This window comes from Myotis yumanensis, unplaced genomic scaffold, assembly GCF_028538775.1.
Source record: "Myotis yumanensis isolate MYYU_CA2020_CCGP unplaced genomic scaffold, mMyoYum1.0.hap1 SCAF_12, whole genome shotgun sequence".
Taxonomy (NCBI): Eukaryota; Metazoa; Chordata; class Mammalia; order Chiroptera; family Vespertilionidae; genus Myotis; species Myotis yumanensis.
Genome location: NW_027223763.1, coordinates 6,753,948 through 6,768,028, shown reverse-complemented (window position 1 = coordinate 6,768,028; position 14,081 = coordinate 6,753,948). Strand labels below are relative to the sequence as shown.

Below are 14,081 nucleotides of genomic sequence, written 5' to 3'. Positions count from 1 at the left end.
CTTTCTGTGTTGTCGCCTTCACATGTGAGGGACAACTTGGAGGAGGAGATTTCTGACTCGCGACTTCCTTTCCCGCCCACATGCTGAGGCTCCACCATCCTCAGCTGATCTGAGGGGTCATCTCCCCGTGTCTCCTCCCTCCCTTTTCTGCAGTTCGGTGGGCCCTGTGGCTTCTTTACTTAGGGTGTGCCTTCCCATTTCTTTAGCGCAGGAAAGCATATAAGAGTGTACTCAGTGTAAAGTGTAATTCGGTGCTCTCTCCCTTCTGGGAGCATGTCCGCGCCACAACTTTCCATCCCTCCTTCCCTTCCCCCAGAGGCCTGCATCTCCTAAGCTCAAAGGGATCCCACAAGGCTCAAAACCAGAGAGCAGTGGACAGCAGCAGCTCGTCCCGGGCCAACCCCCTGACCCTGTCCCCAGGACCCCCTTTCCTCCAACTTCTTAGTGAGCCAGAGCGGCCAGCCTGGGCTCCTTTCCCACCTAGCTCCTCTCCTGCTGCTTCTATCCTAGGCCCTTCCTTGTTTCACTGTCTCCAGCTTCAGTGAACGTCTCTAAAAATCACCTGGACTGGTCTTGTGGGGGTTGGGGGGTGAGAGCACCAGAGGTTAGACCCGTGGGGTCAGACCAGGCCTGCGTTCAGCAACCTTGGTACTTGAGTTCTGGCCAGGGAAGAATTCAGAACCAGGACTCAAACGATAAGAGAACATTTATTTATAAAATCACAGAGGTAATTCGTAGAGGGAATGGGCTGAGGAAGCAAGTTTTGGAGGCAAAGGAAGGGGCCTTGGAGCGTGGGAGTGAGGAAGGTAATGGTAATGCACCTGGTGGGCAGAGGGGAGGAAGGCACGGAGCACTCTGAGTCCTCGGGGTTTTAAGGGTGGCGATTTTGGGGAGGTTCCTGGGAAGATCTTAGAATATTCAGCCACGTTTGTTGTTGTTTTAACATGTGGTTATCCACTTGTTCCAGCATCATTTACTGAAAAGATCACCCTTTGTTGAAATTCAATTGATCACATGTGTGGCTCTGTTTGGACGCCATTCTGTTCCATTGATCTGTGTGTCTATCTTTATGCCAACGCCACCCTGTCTTGATTACTGTAACTTTACACTGAGTCTTGAAATCAGGATTGATTTAGTCATGAGTCACTTTATTAATTTTGTTTGGAATGTTGGAAGCCCTATCAGCTTCTATATTTAGTTGTTTTATTTTTAATTCAGCAAGCTTTAAACTTTTTAGATTGTTACTTCTCTTAATTGTACTGATTTCTTTCTAACCCCTAGAACATTTAGGTTGGTCTTTTTTCTCCATGTCTATCATGGCTTTCTCACCATTGTCCTTTCTCTGCATTCTGGAAAATCGGGGGGGGGGGGGGGGTTATCCTACTATGTTACTAATTTAGATTTTTGAAATTTTATTTCTGCACAATTTCTAATGCAGATCATCTTTCTACACCCAACAGTAAGTTGTTTTCCCAGAGGAAATGTTCTTTTCATCTTGTCATGTTACACTTTTAAAAATATATATTTTTATTGCTTTCAGAGAGGAAGGGAGAGGGAGAGAGAGAAACATCAATGATGAGAGAGAATCATTGACTGCATGTCCCCATCGGGGGACCAAACCCGCAACCCAGGCACATGCCCTTGACCGGAATCGAACCTGGGATCCTTCAGTCCACAGGCTGACACTCTCTCCACTGAGCAACACTGGCCAGGGCTCTTGCGGCACTTTTTAGGTGCCTTCACGATGATGTATCCCCAGACTGGGTGCTGGCCAAAAGGCAGGCTGCGTAATTCTTCCTCTGCTCCCTCATCTCACCTGGGTGCTCATTATTGGTAGATGATCTTCTGAATCTTCGTTATCTTTCTCTGTTCTCATCAGTTTTATTGGGTTTTTTTGTGGTTTTTTTTGTTGTTTTGTTAATCCTCATTGACTTTAGAGATAGTGGAAGGCAGGAAGGGGGAGAGAGGGAGAGAGAGACACACATCAATGGGAGAGAGACACAGATTAGTTGCCTCCCCTGGGGCAACTAATATCTCGTGTTGCACCCCCTACACACTAATATCTTGTCTTGCTTATTTTGTCTCATAAACCCAAGTTGTGCTCTCTGATGGGTACAACCCAGGTACATGTCCTTGGCTGGGAATCGAACCCATGACCCTTCAGTGCTCGGGGCCGATGCTCTAACCATTGAGCACACTGGCCAGGGCTCTCATTCGTTTTTGTAGAACCTGGGTGACAGGCTGGCCCTACAAATCACAGAGACCTGGTTTCTTTTTAGGGCATGTAGTACTTTATCCTCCTAATTTGAACTTTTTCAGTCTTCTAAATATTTTCAACTATTGATCCTTTATACCAGCGGTTCTCAACCTGTGAGTCGCGATCCCTTTGGCGGTCAAACAACCCTTTCACAGGGGTCGCCTAAGACCACCCTGCATATCAGATATTTACATTACAATTCATAACAGTAGCAACATTACAGTTATGAAGTAGCAACAAAAATAATTTTATGGTTGGGTCACAACATGAGGAACTGTATTTAAAGGGCCAGAAGGTTGAGAACCACTGCTTTATACCATTGAAAGTGAATAAACAAATGTAATTCTTCGTTACTTGGGGAGATATGCTGTTTAAATATCTTGTCTTGCTTATTTTGTCTCATAAACACAAGTGTGCTCTCTGAGGGGTCCGTCACTGCCACTAGGAAAAGGGATCCCCTGGCTGTTTGGGGACTCGGAGGTGACTGTGTACGAGGAGCAGCAGGATCCAGGGTGAGCACCACATCCGGCTCCTCCTCACTGGCTGTGATTTTCCAATCGAGATGTATTTAAACAGAAGCACCAAACCCTGGGCCTGGACGTATTGCTTTCACCCCTTAGCTTTCCTCTTCCCTAGAACAGGCCCAGGAGTCTCCCGGTCATTTACATCGTTAGTCCTGCTCTGCCTTTCGCCCTTGCACAGGTTCAGGCACATGAACCGCGGGAAGAGCAAAACCCTCACGTCTCGGGCTTCACAACCCAGGCTTTTGCAGAGACACATTCAACACATTGTCCTACAACAGTGGCTTTCAAACTCTTTGGTGTAGGAATTTTATAATCTTTAAAATTGAGGATTCCAAGGAATTTGTGTTCGTGTGTGTTATGTTTATTCATATTTACCTTATTAGAACTGAAATTTACTTCAGAACAATGACACCATCATGTCACGTAGCTTCGGGAACATTCTGTCTGATAGGAGAGGATGAGAGTGAAAGGCGAGTGATGTCTTGGTTTTCTCATGAAAAGGCTGTGGCCTTCTGGACTCTGAGTCTGGGGAGCCCTCAGGGGTCCGTGGGGCACCCACTGAAAGCTCCTGCCCCAAAAGGAGCGTTAGACAACACCCAACCCCAGAAACAGGACGGGAGCTGTAATTTCACGTCTCAGAGTTTGTTTTGGCTGCGCGCGTGTGTGTGTGTGTGCGTGTGTGCATGCATGTGTGTGCATGTGCGTGTGTGTAGGGGTAGGAGATAACAGTGACATTTGTCTCTAACTGTGAGTGGCCGCCTCACTGCCCTCTGACAGTTTGAGAGAACAGAGGCATCTCCGGTGCCTGGGCAGAGCCGTCTTCCTTATATGTGGCCACTGGGTCCGGAAGATTAATGGTCACATTTTAAAAATTCACACAGACCTGGAATCAGCACTAGAAAATACAGATTTAAATTAACAAGGAAAAAGCAGAATCCCATCAAAGGAAATAAATCGTGCTGGCAACTATTGTCACATAATAAAATGTATTCTGGAACTGAAGGGCTTTCATATGGAGCTGTCTGCAGCTTCGTGGCCATGTTAATTGAATAAGGTGCCTGACTGGGGGGAGGCGGGGAATGAAATTTCCCTCAGCATCTGCTCAGCCGAGCCCTTGGCAACAGCGTGTGGGATGCTGACCTGTTTGTCACGGGACAGCCCGTCGCTCCTGCAGAGAGGTGGTGGCTCAGCAGGGGCAGCTCCCTGGGTGGGGGACAGAGAAGAACGCTCAGTAACGTGCCCGAGCATTTGGGGGTGCTCTAGTTAGAACCCTCCCGTTACCAAACGGATGTTAGAATATTAATTCATCATTTGAGTCGAGTGGCAGAAATCGCTGGCCTCTGACGGCCTGCCCCTTCTTCCAACGGCCCGGGGCCTGTGGGGAGGTCCCAGAGGCCTTCATCTCTGGGCGCCACGCCAGGTTGAGCTGGTTTCCTGGCGGCTTCTTCCTTCTGTTCAGTAAATGTAATTATTCCCACCTTAGAAGGTTGCTGAGAGGATCAGGCAAGGTGATGTGGGTGAAGGAACCTAGCCCAGTGCCTGGCAGGGGGGTCCCCACTAGACGCAGGGGACTAGAATGTCACTTCACTGAGACTCAGCTGACGGCAGAGCTCCCCTGACCCTGGTGGGCTAATCGGACAGGCAGAGCCCGGGCCACCTCTCCTTCGGCAGGTGACTTCCATCCAGTTCAACCACAGGTGATCCGTCTCTCAGCCCAACCTGTTCCTTCTCATTAACAGGAGGCCTTGATTTGCCTTCTTCCCCACCTCCCCTCCTTTCTGGGCCCCAGAACAGCAGAAGCAAACGTGCAGAAGCAGCTTTTGCAGTGTAGGAACTCTTCCCCCCAGTGCTGCAGGCCGAGCCTGACCACTTTCTGCTCTCTGAAAGCTGCCCACCCCCACACTGCTGCATCAGCCACTATTGCTGGAGTTTCTGGCAGCTTGATTTCAACCAATACGTATTGAGCAATTACTCTATAAAAGATAGAGATGTGAGAGAGGCACATCGATTGATTGCCTCCCACACACCCCACTGGGACCAGGGATCGAACCTGCAATCCAGGTATGTGCCCTTGACTAGAAATTGAACCCATGACCCTTCATGCATTGGGCTGAGGCTCTAGCCACTTACCCACACCGCCAGGGTTTGAATCATCTTTTAATTTTACATTTACCGTATCACCAGGGATTGTCTGTGGCATGAGATCAGAAACTTTTTCCCCCCTTGTAAATTCCTGGCTGCTGCCGCCACCGACTTCTTGTTACATTATACCTGTTTTCCTCCATAGCAAAGAGGAGTGGGGTGCACGGTATAATGGATCTCCCAGAGAGTCCTTGAATCTAACTGGGGAACACACACATGCAGAAGTGAAATAATAGAGGCTAACAGCACTTCATGTCCAAGAAGGGCCCAGGGGTTTTCATGGAGTAGGTTCAACACTGGATTTGGTTGACAAATATTCAGTAATCTAGGGCAGAAATTGCCCTAGAAAATGGGGTACAAAAGTGATGAGATTTGGCCCTGCTCTTGAGGAGGTCACAGTCATAGTAGGGAGATAGGCTTATATCAAATGGTTGATTATATTGGGGTACCTGGAGTGAGAGAGGTCATTCAGGCATCCAGCCCAGCCTGGAACAAGCCCAGCGATGACCCTACCGAAGAGTGGGTGCTTAGAGGGGTCTTGAAGGATAAGTAGGAGTTCGGAGAGTCCGTAAGGAATGGCGGTGATTCTAGGAAGGGGGAGCAGCGTGAATAAAGAGTCAGGCTAAGGCATGAAAAAACCATGGCATCGGCACAGACTCACAAGACTTCCCTTCCTGTCAGAGGGAGACACAGGCTGGCCAGCTGGGCAGGTGTGTGAAAACGGCTAGACCAGGGGTGGGCAAACTGACTCGAGGGCCACAATGGGTTCTTAAACTGACCGGAGGCCGGAACAAAAGCATGGATGGAGTGTTTGTGTGAACTAATATAAATTCAAAGTAAACGTCATTACATAAAAGGGTACGGTCTTTTTTTTTTTTTTTTAGTTTTATTCATTTCAAACGGGCTGTAGTTTGCCCACGGCTGGGCTAGAACCAGGGTGTGGATGTGGATGTGGGAGCCCAGGGCAGGTGTGTGGAGTGAGCAGGGAGCTAAACCAGAACCCTGGGAAACAGCAACCTTGAAATGGTGGGAAGAGGAGCCAGAAAGGACCATCTGCAAGGAAGAGAGAGAACCACCAGGCCCGAGGGGTGGGGGTGGGGCGGGGGTGGTGGTGTTGGAAAGGTGCAGTCAGCCAGGTGGGATCTGGTAGCCAGGAGAGGCAACGGAGGTCAGACCATGTTGGGTCCAGGGCAGCTAAGGAGCAAGTCCCCTGTGCCATAGAATGATCCCAAAACTATTTGCTTAGAGCAGTGGTTCTCAACCTTCCTAATGCTGCGACCCTTTAATACAGTTCCTCATGTTGTGGTGACCCCCAACCATAAAATTATTTAATCACAAAAACAATATGTAATTATATATGTGTTTTCCGATGTCTTAGGCGACCCCCGTGAAAGGGTCGTTCGACCCCCAAAGGGGTCGCGACCCATAGGTTGAGAACCGCTGTCTTAGAGGGTGGCAGCAGGTCATTTGGGCAGGAAGTGTTGAGGGTCTGTAAACTGTAGGTGCTGAATAATTGTTTGCAGTTTCATGGTCATCTCCATCATAATTTGCTGCTCCATTTCCACCACTCAGGGCAACACAGGTTCTTGCCCTCACATTCCCACAGGCAGGCAATCTTTTAAAATTGCAAATTGGGTCTTGTCACATCTCTGCTTAAAAATCCTTCTGGGTAAAGTCAGAACTCGAGCAGGGCCCTGAGTGCCTCCAGCCCGGAGCCGCTGCTGCTCTGCCCGGTGTCCTGTCCTTAGAGCAGATGTGTCTTTTGGGCTTTCAAGGCTCAGAAATCTCAGTGTGTGGCAGCCCCGAAGCGCACCTCTTCCCCGGCAATCCCCTCATTGGTATAGTCACTGTACTATAGTGGGTGCGGCAACAGCACCGCCCGGCCAGCTTCACGGTGTGCAGCCGGGGCAGTCCCCCCGCGCCCGTGCTCAGAAGGGCCCACGCTTGCTCAATGCCCTGCTGTCACCGTCTTGAATTCCTAGTGATGTTTGGACCAGAGCCCCACATTCCCATCTTGCACCGAGCCCTGCCCGTCGCAGAGCTGGCCCCGTGTCCGCCTCGGGGGGGGGGGGGGCGGTGTGAGGAGCCATAGAGAACTTGGGAGACCCGCACACCCCAGGGCCCGGCACATGGCAGGCCCTCCCTGCCGGTCACCTGTCATCATTTCAGCTCTGCTCAACCACAACCGCAGCCAATAATTCATTCTCGTGTTTGCTCAGCTTCATTGACTAAGTGCTGTGGTCAGAGGCATTGATCAACTGCTTACACCTCTGCAGCTGCTCCTCACCCCCCGTTTCCCAAACCTGGCCAGGCCCAGTCTCCACGGAGCTGGTTAAGAATAGATGCCTGTGGCCTGCACCCAGTCCCCCTGAACCGGCTCCCAGGGTCTGGGCTGTGAATCTGTATCGTTAGCCAGTTCCCAGGTGACTCTAATGCCTTCATCTGTGCCGTGATGGGCAGAACAGAGTTGGGAACCTTCGTCTTCGGGCGGAGAACCCAAACCCCTTTCCTCTCTGGCCCTGGCTGAGAAGGTGTCGCAAGAATCTCTGGCCCCTTTATCTGAGTGTGCTGCGCCTTCCTTTGGGGCTCACTCAGCACCCAGTTTGTATTCTCCCCCGAGCGGGTCATGTTGAAGGTATTTGTTCCTGCACCTCTGTCCCCTGCGGCCTGAGGGCTCCTCGGGGCTCACCTGCACCCTCAGTTAGCATCACGCACATTCACTGCACACGGCAGAGTGCCCAGTGGCCACATGTCCAGTGGTTATGCTGCTGCTTCCCCTGCAGCCCCGGGCGCGCCCTCGGTGCTCAGTGAAGCCCCTCAGCTGGGTCAGCTGGGCTGGTTGGCGTCACCGCCTTCAGTGCTCCCTCCACAGCCAGCAAACCAAATGCCTTCACAGCAGGCGTGTCAAACGCGTGCCCGCGGGCCACATGCCTCATTTATTTGGCCCATGTTAGTCTTTGAGTTTGACATGCGTGCTTCACAGCCTCGGCGCCCGGGTCCTCCTGGGAGGTTCCTGCTTGCTCCTAGTCCATGGGAACAGGCCTCCCCGGAGAAGCCTTCCTCCCAGGAGTCCTTGCGTACCAGTCGTTCTAGGACATCCCCCACGTGTGATGTGGAAAAGGCAGCGTGTGAAACGTAAAGCTTTCTTACGTCGTAGATGCTTCCTCCCTTTTGGAAAGGACGGAGTGTGGCCGAAGCTCAGGTACTGAGCTACTTCAGCCCCCGCCAACCCCCGTCGTACCAAGAGGAGGGAGTTCTGTTGTTGTTGTTGTTGTCCCCTCAGACCTATGGGGTTTTAAATGTTTCTCCTGTTGTTTTCGTCCTGCTTTTCTGCACTTGCTAAAGGCAGCTGACAACCACACCAAATGGGTTATTTGCTTTGATTAGATACTCGTAGCTTTAATGGCCAACACCTGTGCCACAAAAGACATGCTGGTCAATCAAGGGTGCTTTCCTGAGCACCTACTGTGTGCTCCCACCGGAGGGGACACACAGACCAGCAGTTCAGAGGAGCAGGCCATTCCCATCCTCCGTGGTCCTTAGTTTCCTGGACTCACGTGGTAACCGTGCCCAGCACCTTATTCACAAAGCGCTTCCTGAGCTGCTGTCCTAGCTGCCCTGCAGGGCAGGAGTGGAAGCCGAGGGATGGAAAATGGGACCAAGACACAGAACAGCCGAGGCTCATGTCCAGAGCCTGAGGGTTCTGGGCCCGTTGGTGTGTTTTACCTGCTGGGCAGAGACCTGGACGGAGCTGCCCGCCTCCTTGAAGCACCTGGCGTGCCATGGGCTGGGAAACCCTGTCTTCCCCTCAGATGCCCTTCCGTGTGGAAAGGTGGCTGCTGATGTCGGGAACCTTCTGAATTCCTCGGGGAACTCGGGCTGGTGGAGGAGGCCTGCGCACCAGGAGCGCCTACTCTGCGCCATGCTGCTGGGGCCGCACCCTCAACCTCCTGTCTCCCCGTCTCTCCCCAGGCACATCTCCCTGACGCTGCCCGCCACCTTCCGGGGCCGGAACAGCACGCGGGCTGACTACGAGTACCAGCACTCCAACCTGTACGCCATCTCAGGTACGTGGGCCCCGCCAGCGGCAGCGACCGACGGTCCCGCACCCCCTCCCTCGCCGTTTCCAGGCTTCTGGTGGCATCCGTCTTGCCTCCTTCTCCCTACAAGGGGCCTGTTCCCAGCACTGACCAGGCCTCCCTCTCCTTTGTGTCACCGCAGCACTCAGAGGAGGGCCAGATACGCAGCATGTTTTGAAACTAATGATGAAAAACAATGTGTGGGTTCCACAAGCTTGAAGGGAGGTTTCCAGAGAATAGTCACCACATTGTTCACCGGCCAGGTCCAGGGCAGGTTCCCCACGGGGCCCGGGGCAGCCCAGAGCTGGGCCTGGCCCCTTTGCCCGCATCCAGGGCTGTCCGCCTCTCATCTCTCACAGCCAGGTCTGTGGCCAGAGGGTCTGCGGGCGGCCTCCCCCTCACCCCCCATATGAGTCTGTGATTTCTGAACTCGGCCTTGAAATTGATAGTGTTACCTTGGCAGGAACTTCATCAGTCCTGGTTTTCCTTTCCCCTTCGCCAGGGAGGGGAGCTCACAGCCTTATTACAGAATTGAGATTCATTAGGTGCCTGGCGGGCGGGTGACTTGCTAAGAGCCTCGGAAACCCACCAGCTCCCCTCGATTATACGGGGCCTCCGGTCCGGGTCTGTCTGAGGGGGAAGTGGCAAATCAGTGCCACTTCCCAGCGCTCGCCCTTAATGCTGAGTGGCATTTCGAACACGGGAACATGGCACTCACTCATGTACCATAATGAATCGGTTATTTAAGAGGTAATCTTTTCTCTAAAAATCGCAACTTCGGGTTACTAAATAGACGAAATAGAACAATGGTGTAATTCGTGTCAGTATTAGTTTTTCTTGTTATGATCACTCCCTAATAGGTTTGGAAGTAAAAGCAAAAGCCAGTTGTTCCATTTCTGGGTGGCACACCTGCAGGGAGAGGCGAGGACAGGGGTGTCCCCGAGCCCACGCCTGGCTGCACTCCCGGAGCCAGGCGCCCGGAGGGTGGGGGGACGTGTCTGAGAACAGCATCTCCAGGGAGAGCTGCGCTTGTGCAACGGCTGGTTCGGCAGAGTCGACAAGGAGCATAACAAGGGTGGAAAGATGACCTGCTCTGTGGGAGAGCTAACCGTGTCCCCAGGTGCCGCGGGGCAGAGCAGCTCTGAAATCCAGCGGGAGCTCGTTCGGAGGCACATGTGGAGGCTCAGGAAAGCAGGGGACTGTTCCCTCCAGCTCGCAGATCTTCAGCAGCGTGTTCGCTGCCCCCCTGGCCGGGGTTCTCTGATGGCTTTCCCAGCTGTCGGCGCTTCTGCGGAAAAGGGCCCACAGAGCGCAGCCTCCTGGTCTGGCAGGAGCGCCTGTGCCTCGGACCGCCGCTTCCTCGCCCGGCTTTGATGAGGTGTTGTCTGGGTTCATTTCAGCTGTTCGCTTAGCAACACCGAGGGAACAGCCTCAAGACACAGGGGAAGCCATTCAGCAGCTTCCTGTTACATTTATGTAAATGGCAGGCAGTTGGGTTTTATCTTCCAAGCGGAGGTAGTTGAGGCTGCAGCCCAGAGCAGCAGGCAGCTCGGGCCTCGGCGGCTACAGGCACCAAATCGCTCTGCCAGGGTCCAGGAATGCTTTGTTGTGATGCTGCCAGAAATACCCCGCAGGACCCGCTGGCTCCAGAAGCCTGCAAGCTCAGCACCGGGCAGCCATGGTGCGGCTGGGACGCCTGCCCGCCGACCCCGGCAGCCTGCCTGCGGCGTGCTGGCTGGAAGGGGCAGAGAACGCCCTCCCCACACGAGCAGGACTTGGCACCGAGTGGCACTTCTCAGTTTGGTATCGTGAAGTTAAGGTTTCAGTGGTTTATTCCAAAAACAGTCAAGGCAGAGTGTGCCCTAGGCCTTAGCCCTTGCCCGTTGCCTGATGCCATGGTAGCTGGAGCTCCGAACACGCTCACTGCCGGCTTCAGGGCCTGAGTCTTTGGTGCAAAATCCTGGTGGGCTGGTTCGTGCCTGAGAATATTTGATTAGTTTGCAGTCCTTCCTAAGATAAGTAGATTTCCAAACAGTGTAACTAGAATTTGCAAAAGCAGCCCACATTTGATTTGAATGTGTGGTTATTGAAGTAATATTTACTTAGAAATGTTTTCCCAAGGGCATGCCTGAATTTCACTAAGACATCTATCCATGCCACCTGAAAAGGAAGACACTGCTCGGAGGAGCTCTGTCCCCAGCACCAGAGGTGCTCATGAAATGTTTAGGGAGGGAGGGCGGGAGGCATCTAGTCAGGGTCTGCCTCGCCCAGGAATGCCCTCTGTGACCTCAGGGCAGATGATCATCCTGATTTGCTGCTCAGGTGCCTGCAGCCTCTGGGGCTGCCACCTCCCATGAGCTCATTCCATGTCTGCGAGGTCCTCGCCTCTGCCGTCCTCTGTGTGCATATCCCGCCGGCCTTTTGGGGTCCTGTGCATTGTCTGCCAAAACACGTCAACTGTTCCGTGTGGTCCAGCCGGTGGCTTTCTCTTGGGCTCAGAGGTGGTGAGGAGCTTCGACTCCTGCTGAAATCCTGAGAAGCTAGGCCTTTCGGCCACCGTGCGCCCTGATCAGAATGGCATGAAGATGCCATCGGTCCTCACACGTCCTCCCCTGGGAACTGCCCCGAGAATGTCACAGTGTGCAAAGAGACTTATCCATAGGATGGGCACTGCTGCTTTTAAATAATAAACCCCCCAAAGAGGCGTGGGGTGGACTCTCAGTGGTTGTTAGTTTTCTTTTTACGAATATCTTACCTCTCCTGAAAAGTCTTCTATTTTAGTCCCAAATGATAGCATTCTACCCTTTCTTAGAGTTTTTTCAGATGCTTAGATGTCTGAACATTTGTTCTTATCTATTTCATCTGTTCCAGGAAGATTTATGGTAGCTCCAAAAATACATGTAACAAAATAAAAATGGGAGTGAAAAGATAAGAGTGAACAAAACCTGGGCCAGGTGCGTAGGGCACCGCTGCGGGTGGAGGGGAGCTGGGTCCGGGGCTGGGCCAGGTGCGTAGGGCACCGCTGCGGGTGGAGGGGAGCTGGGTCCGGGGCTGGGCCAGGTGCGTAGGGCACCGCTGCGGGTGGAGGGGAGCTGGGTCCGGGGCTGGGCCAGGTGCGTAGGGCACCGCTGCAGGTGGAGGGGAGCTGGGTCCGGGGCTGGGCCAGGGCAGCTTCCCTACGGGCAGCAAGAAACAAGCTGCTGCTCAGGAAGAGACCTGACTGTCCTTTCACTGAACCCTCCCCATCAGGAGGCCCCTAAGGGGCAGTGAGTAGCAAAACTACTGCTTTTCACTGAGTTTAAAAGGTCCACCTGAGCCTGGCCGGTGTGGCTCAGTGGTTGAGCATCGACCTATGAACCAGAAGGTTGTGGTTTAATTCCCGGTCAGGGTGCAGGCCCAGGTTTCTGGCTCGATCCCCAGTGTGGGGCGTGCAGGAGGCAGCCAATCAATGATTCTCTCATCACTGATGTTTCTATCTCTCCTTCACCATTCCTCTCTGAAATCAGTAAAAATATATATATTTTTAAAAAGGTCCACCTGAATGATCATGTAGGGGAATCCACTCAGGTGAACCCCAGAAATGTTTGGGAGTTGAGTAAGGTGTTTCCTTGTGCTGAGCGTCGCATACCTTGGGGACTCGAGACCTCGGGGGCCTTCAGGGAGGAGGCGCTCCCCTCCTGTCAAGCCTGAGGGACACCCTGTGCCAGCCAGCCTGTGGCACAGGCTTCTGCCTTTCACCTAGGACTGCCTCTGTCCGTCCATGACCGGTTTCACCTCGTGAGCCGGTGACTGGGGTGGTTGTTGTAAACTGATTTATATTCCCAAGTGAAGAATTTTTGCAAAAGAAAATCTGTTTTTCTCCCTTTTGAAAAATTGACATGGGAGCTTAAAATAGTAAAATTAAGCAAATACATATTAAAACAGGCAGGTAATCAAACTGAAAATCTCACAGACCCACGGATTCAGGAGGCTCCGCCGAGCAAAATTCCCTGATGCCTCACAGTGCGGGAGCCACGGGGCTCCGTGTCCTTCCCTGTTAGTCGGGGGCAGACCCCCATGCTGACATCTTCATTAGTCCATCAGCGTTAGGCTGACCACATACTCATTAACCATGTCATCACATTGGAGAGTGAAAAGCGCACAGTGGCCACAGACAACAGCCATCACCTGGAACCGACCGGGTGGGCGCGCGTGTGTGTGTGTGTGTGTGTGTGCGCGCGCGCGCGCGCGCACTCGCATGTGCACATTTTTTTCGGTTTCCTTTTTGATTGCTGGAAAAGCCAGCTTATTGCCTTCTACAGCTGTTCCCTCTTAAAAACCAGTCCCCATTCAAGATGCTGACGCCAGGATCGCGCCAGCGTGGGCAAGTCTGAGTCCATCAGCCCATCCATTTGGCCCGAGACTCACGTACCGAGTGGAGGAGGGTTTTATCTGAAACAGAACCGTGTATGAGCCATGTAACCGACATCAGACCAGGAAAGCGCAAAGCAATTAAAAATAATTAATGATTTCTGAATATCAGCCTTCTCCATGCAGTTTTAATCTAGTCCTCATTTAAATGGGAAGATGGACATTTAATTATCAGTATTATGAAATTCATGATTTATATATTTCATCCAACGGGATAAAATTTCTGCCACCAGCTCTTCATCTTATTATGAGAAGAATCTGTTCTGTATATTTTAAGATATGATCCTTTAAAAACGCACCCGCAGCATACCGGGCAGCTGTAAGCATCTTTTCCTTTCACTTGTAGTGATTACGTTATTTCTACCTTTTAATTAGGGGAGAACAGTCTCACCTGGAAAATCGAAAATAAGCTTAAGACTTTAATGTCCATAAAGCGTTGCCGGGTGGGGAGCGAAGGCCGGCAGACTGAAGCAGTAGCGTGCCTGAGGAATGCTGGTTTTTTCCGTGGAAGGTGTTCTAACCCATCTGCTCCGTGTGTGATGTGCACGTGTCACGCTGCAGAGCTTGCGCCCGTGCTCTGTGTGCGTGTGCCTGTGGCTCCCCTCCCCGCGTGTCGGGGGTCAGCTCGTGGGGGGGGGGGGGGGGGGTAAGCACCTGTGAGGTCGACAA

General features: G+C 52.4%; 1 protein-coding gene across 5 annotated transcripts in view; it reads left to right on the top strand.

The window, feature by feature from the left end:
* Positions 1-14,081, top strand: part of MVB12B (multivesicular body subunit 12B) — a 155,255-nt gene that overhangs the window by 68,943 nt on the left and 72,231 nt on the right. For all 5 annotated transcript variants that reach the window (XM_070430658.1, XM_070430654.1, XM_070430657.1 and 2 more), the window contains one exon: positions 8,896-8,990. In XM_070430658.1, the coding sequence (XP_070286759.1) occupies positions 8,896-8,990 (95 nt within the window). The remainder of the gene's footprint in view (positions 1-8,895; positions 8,991-14,081) is intronic.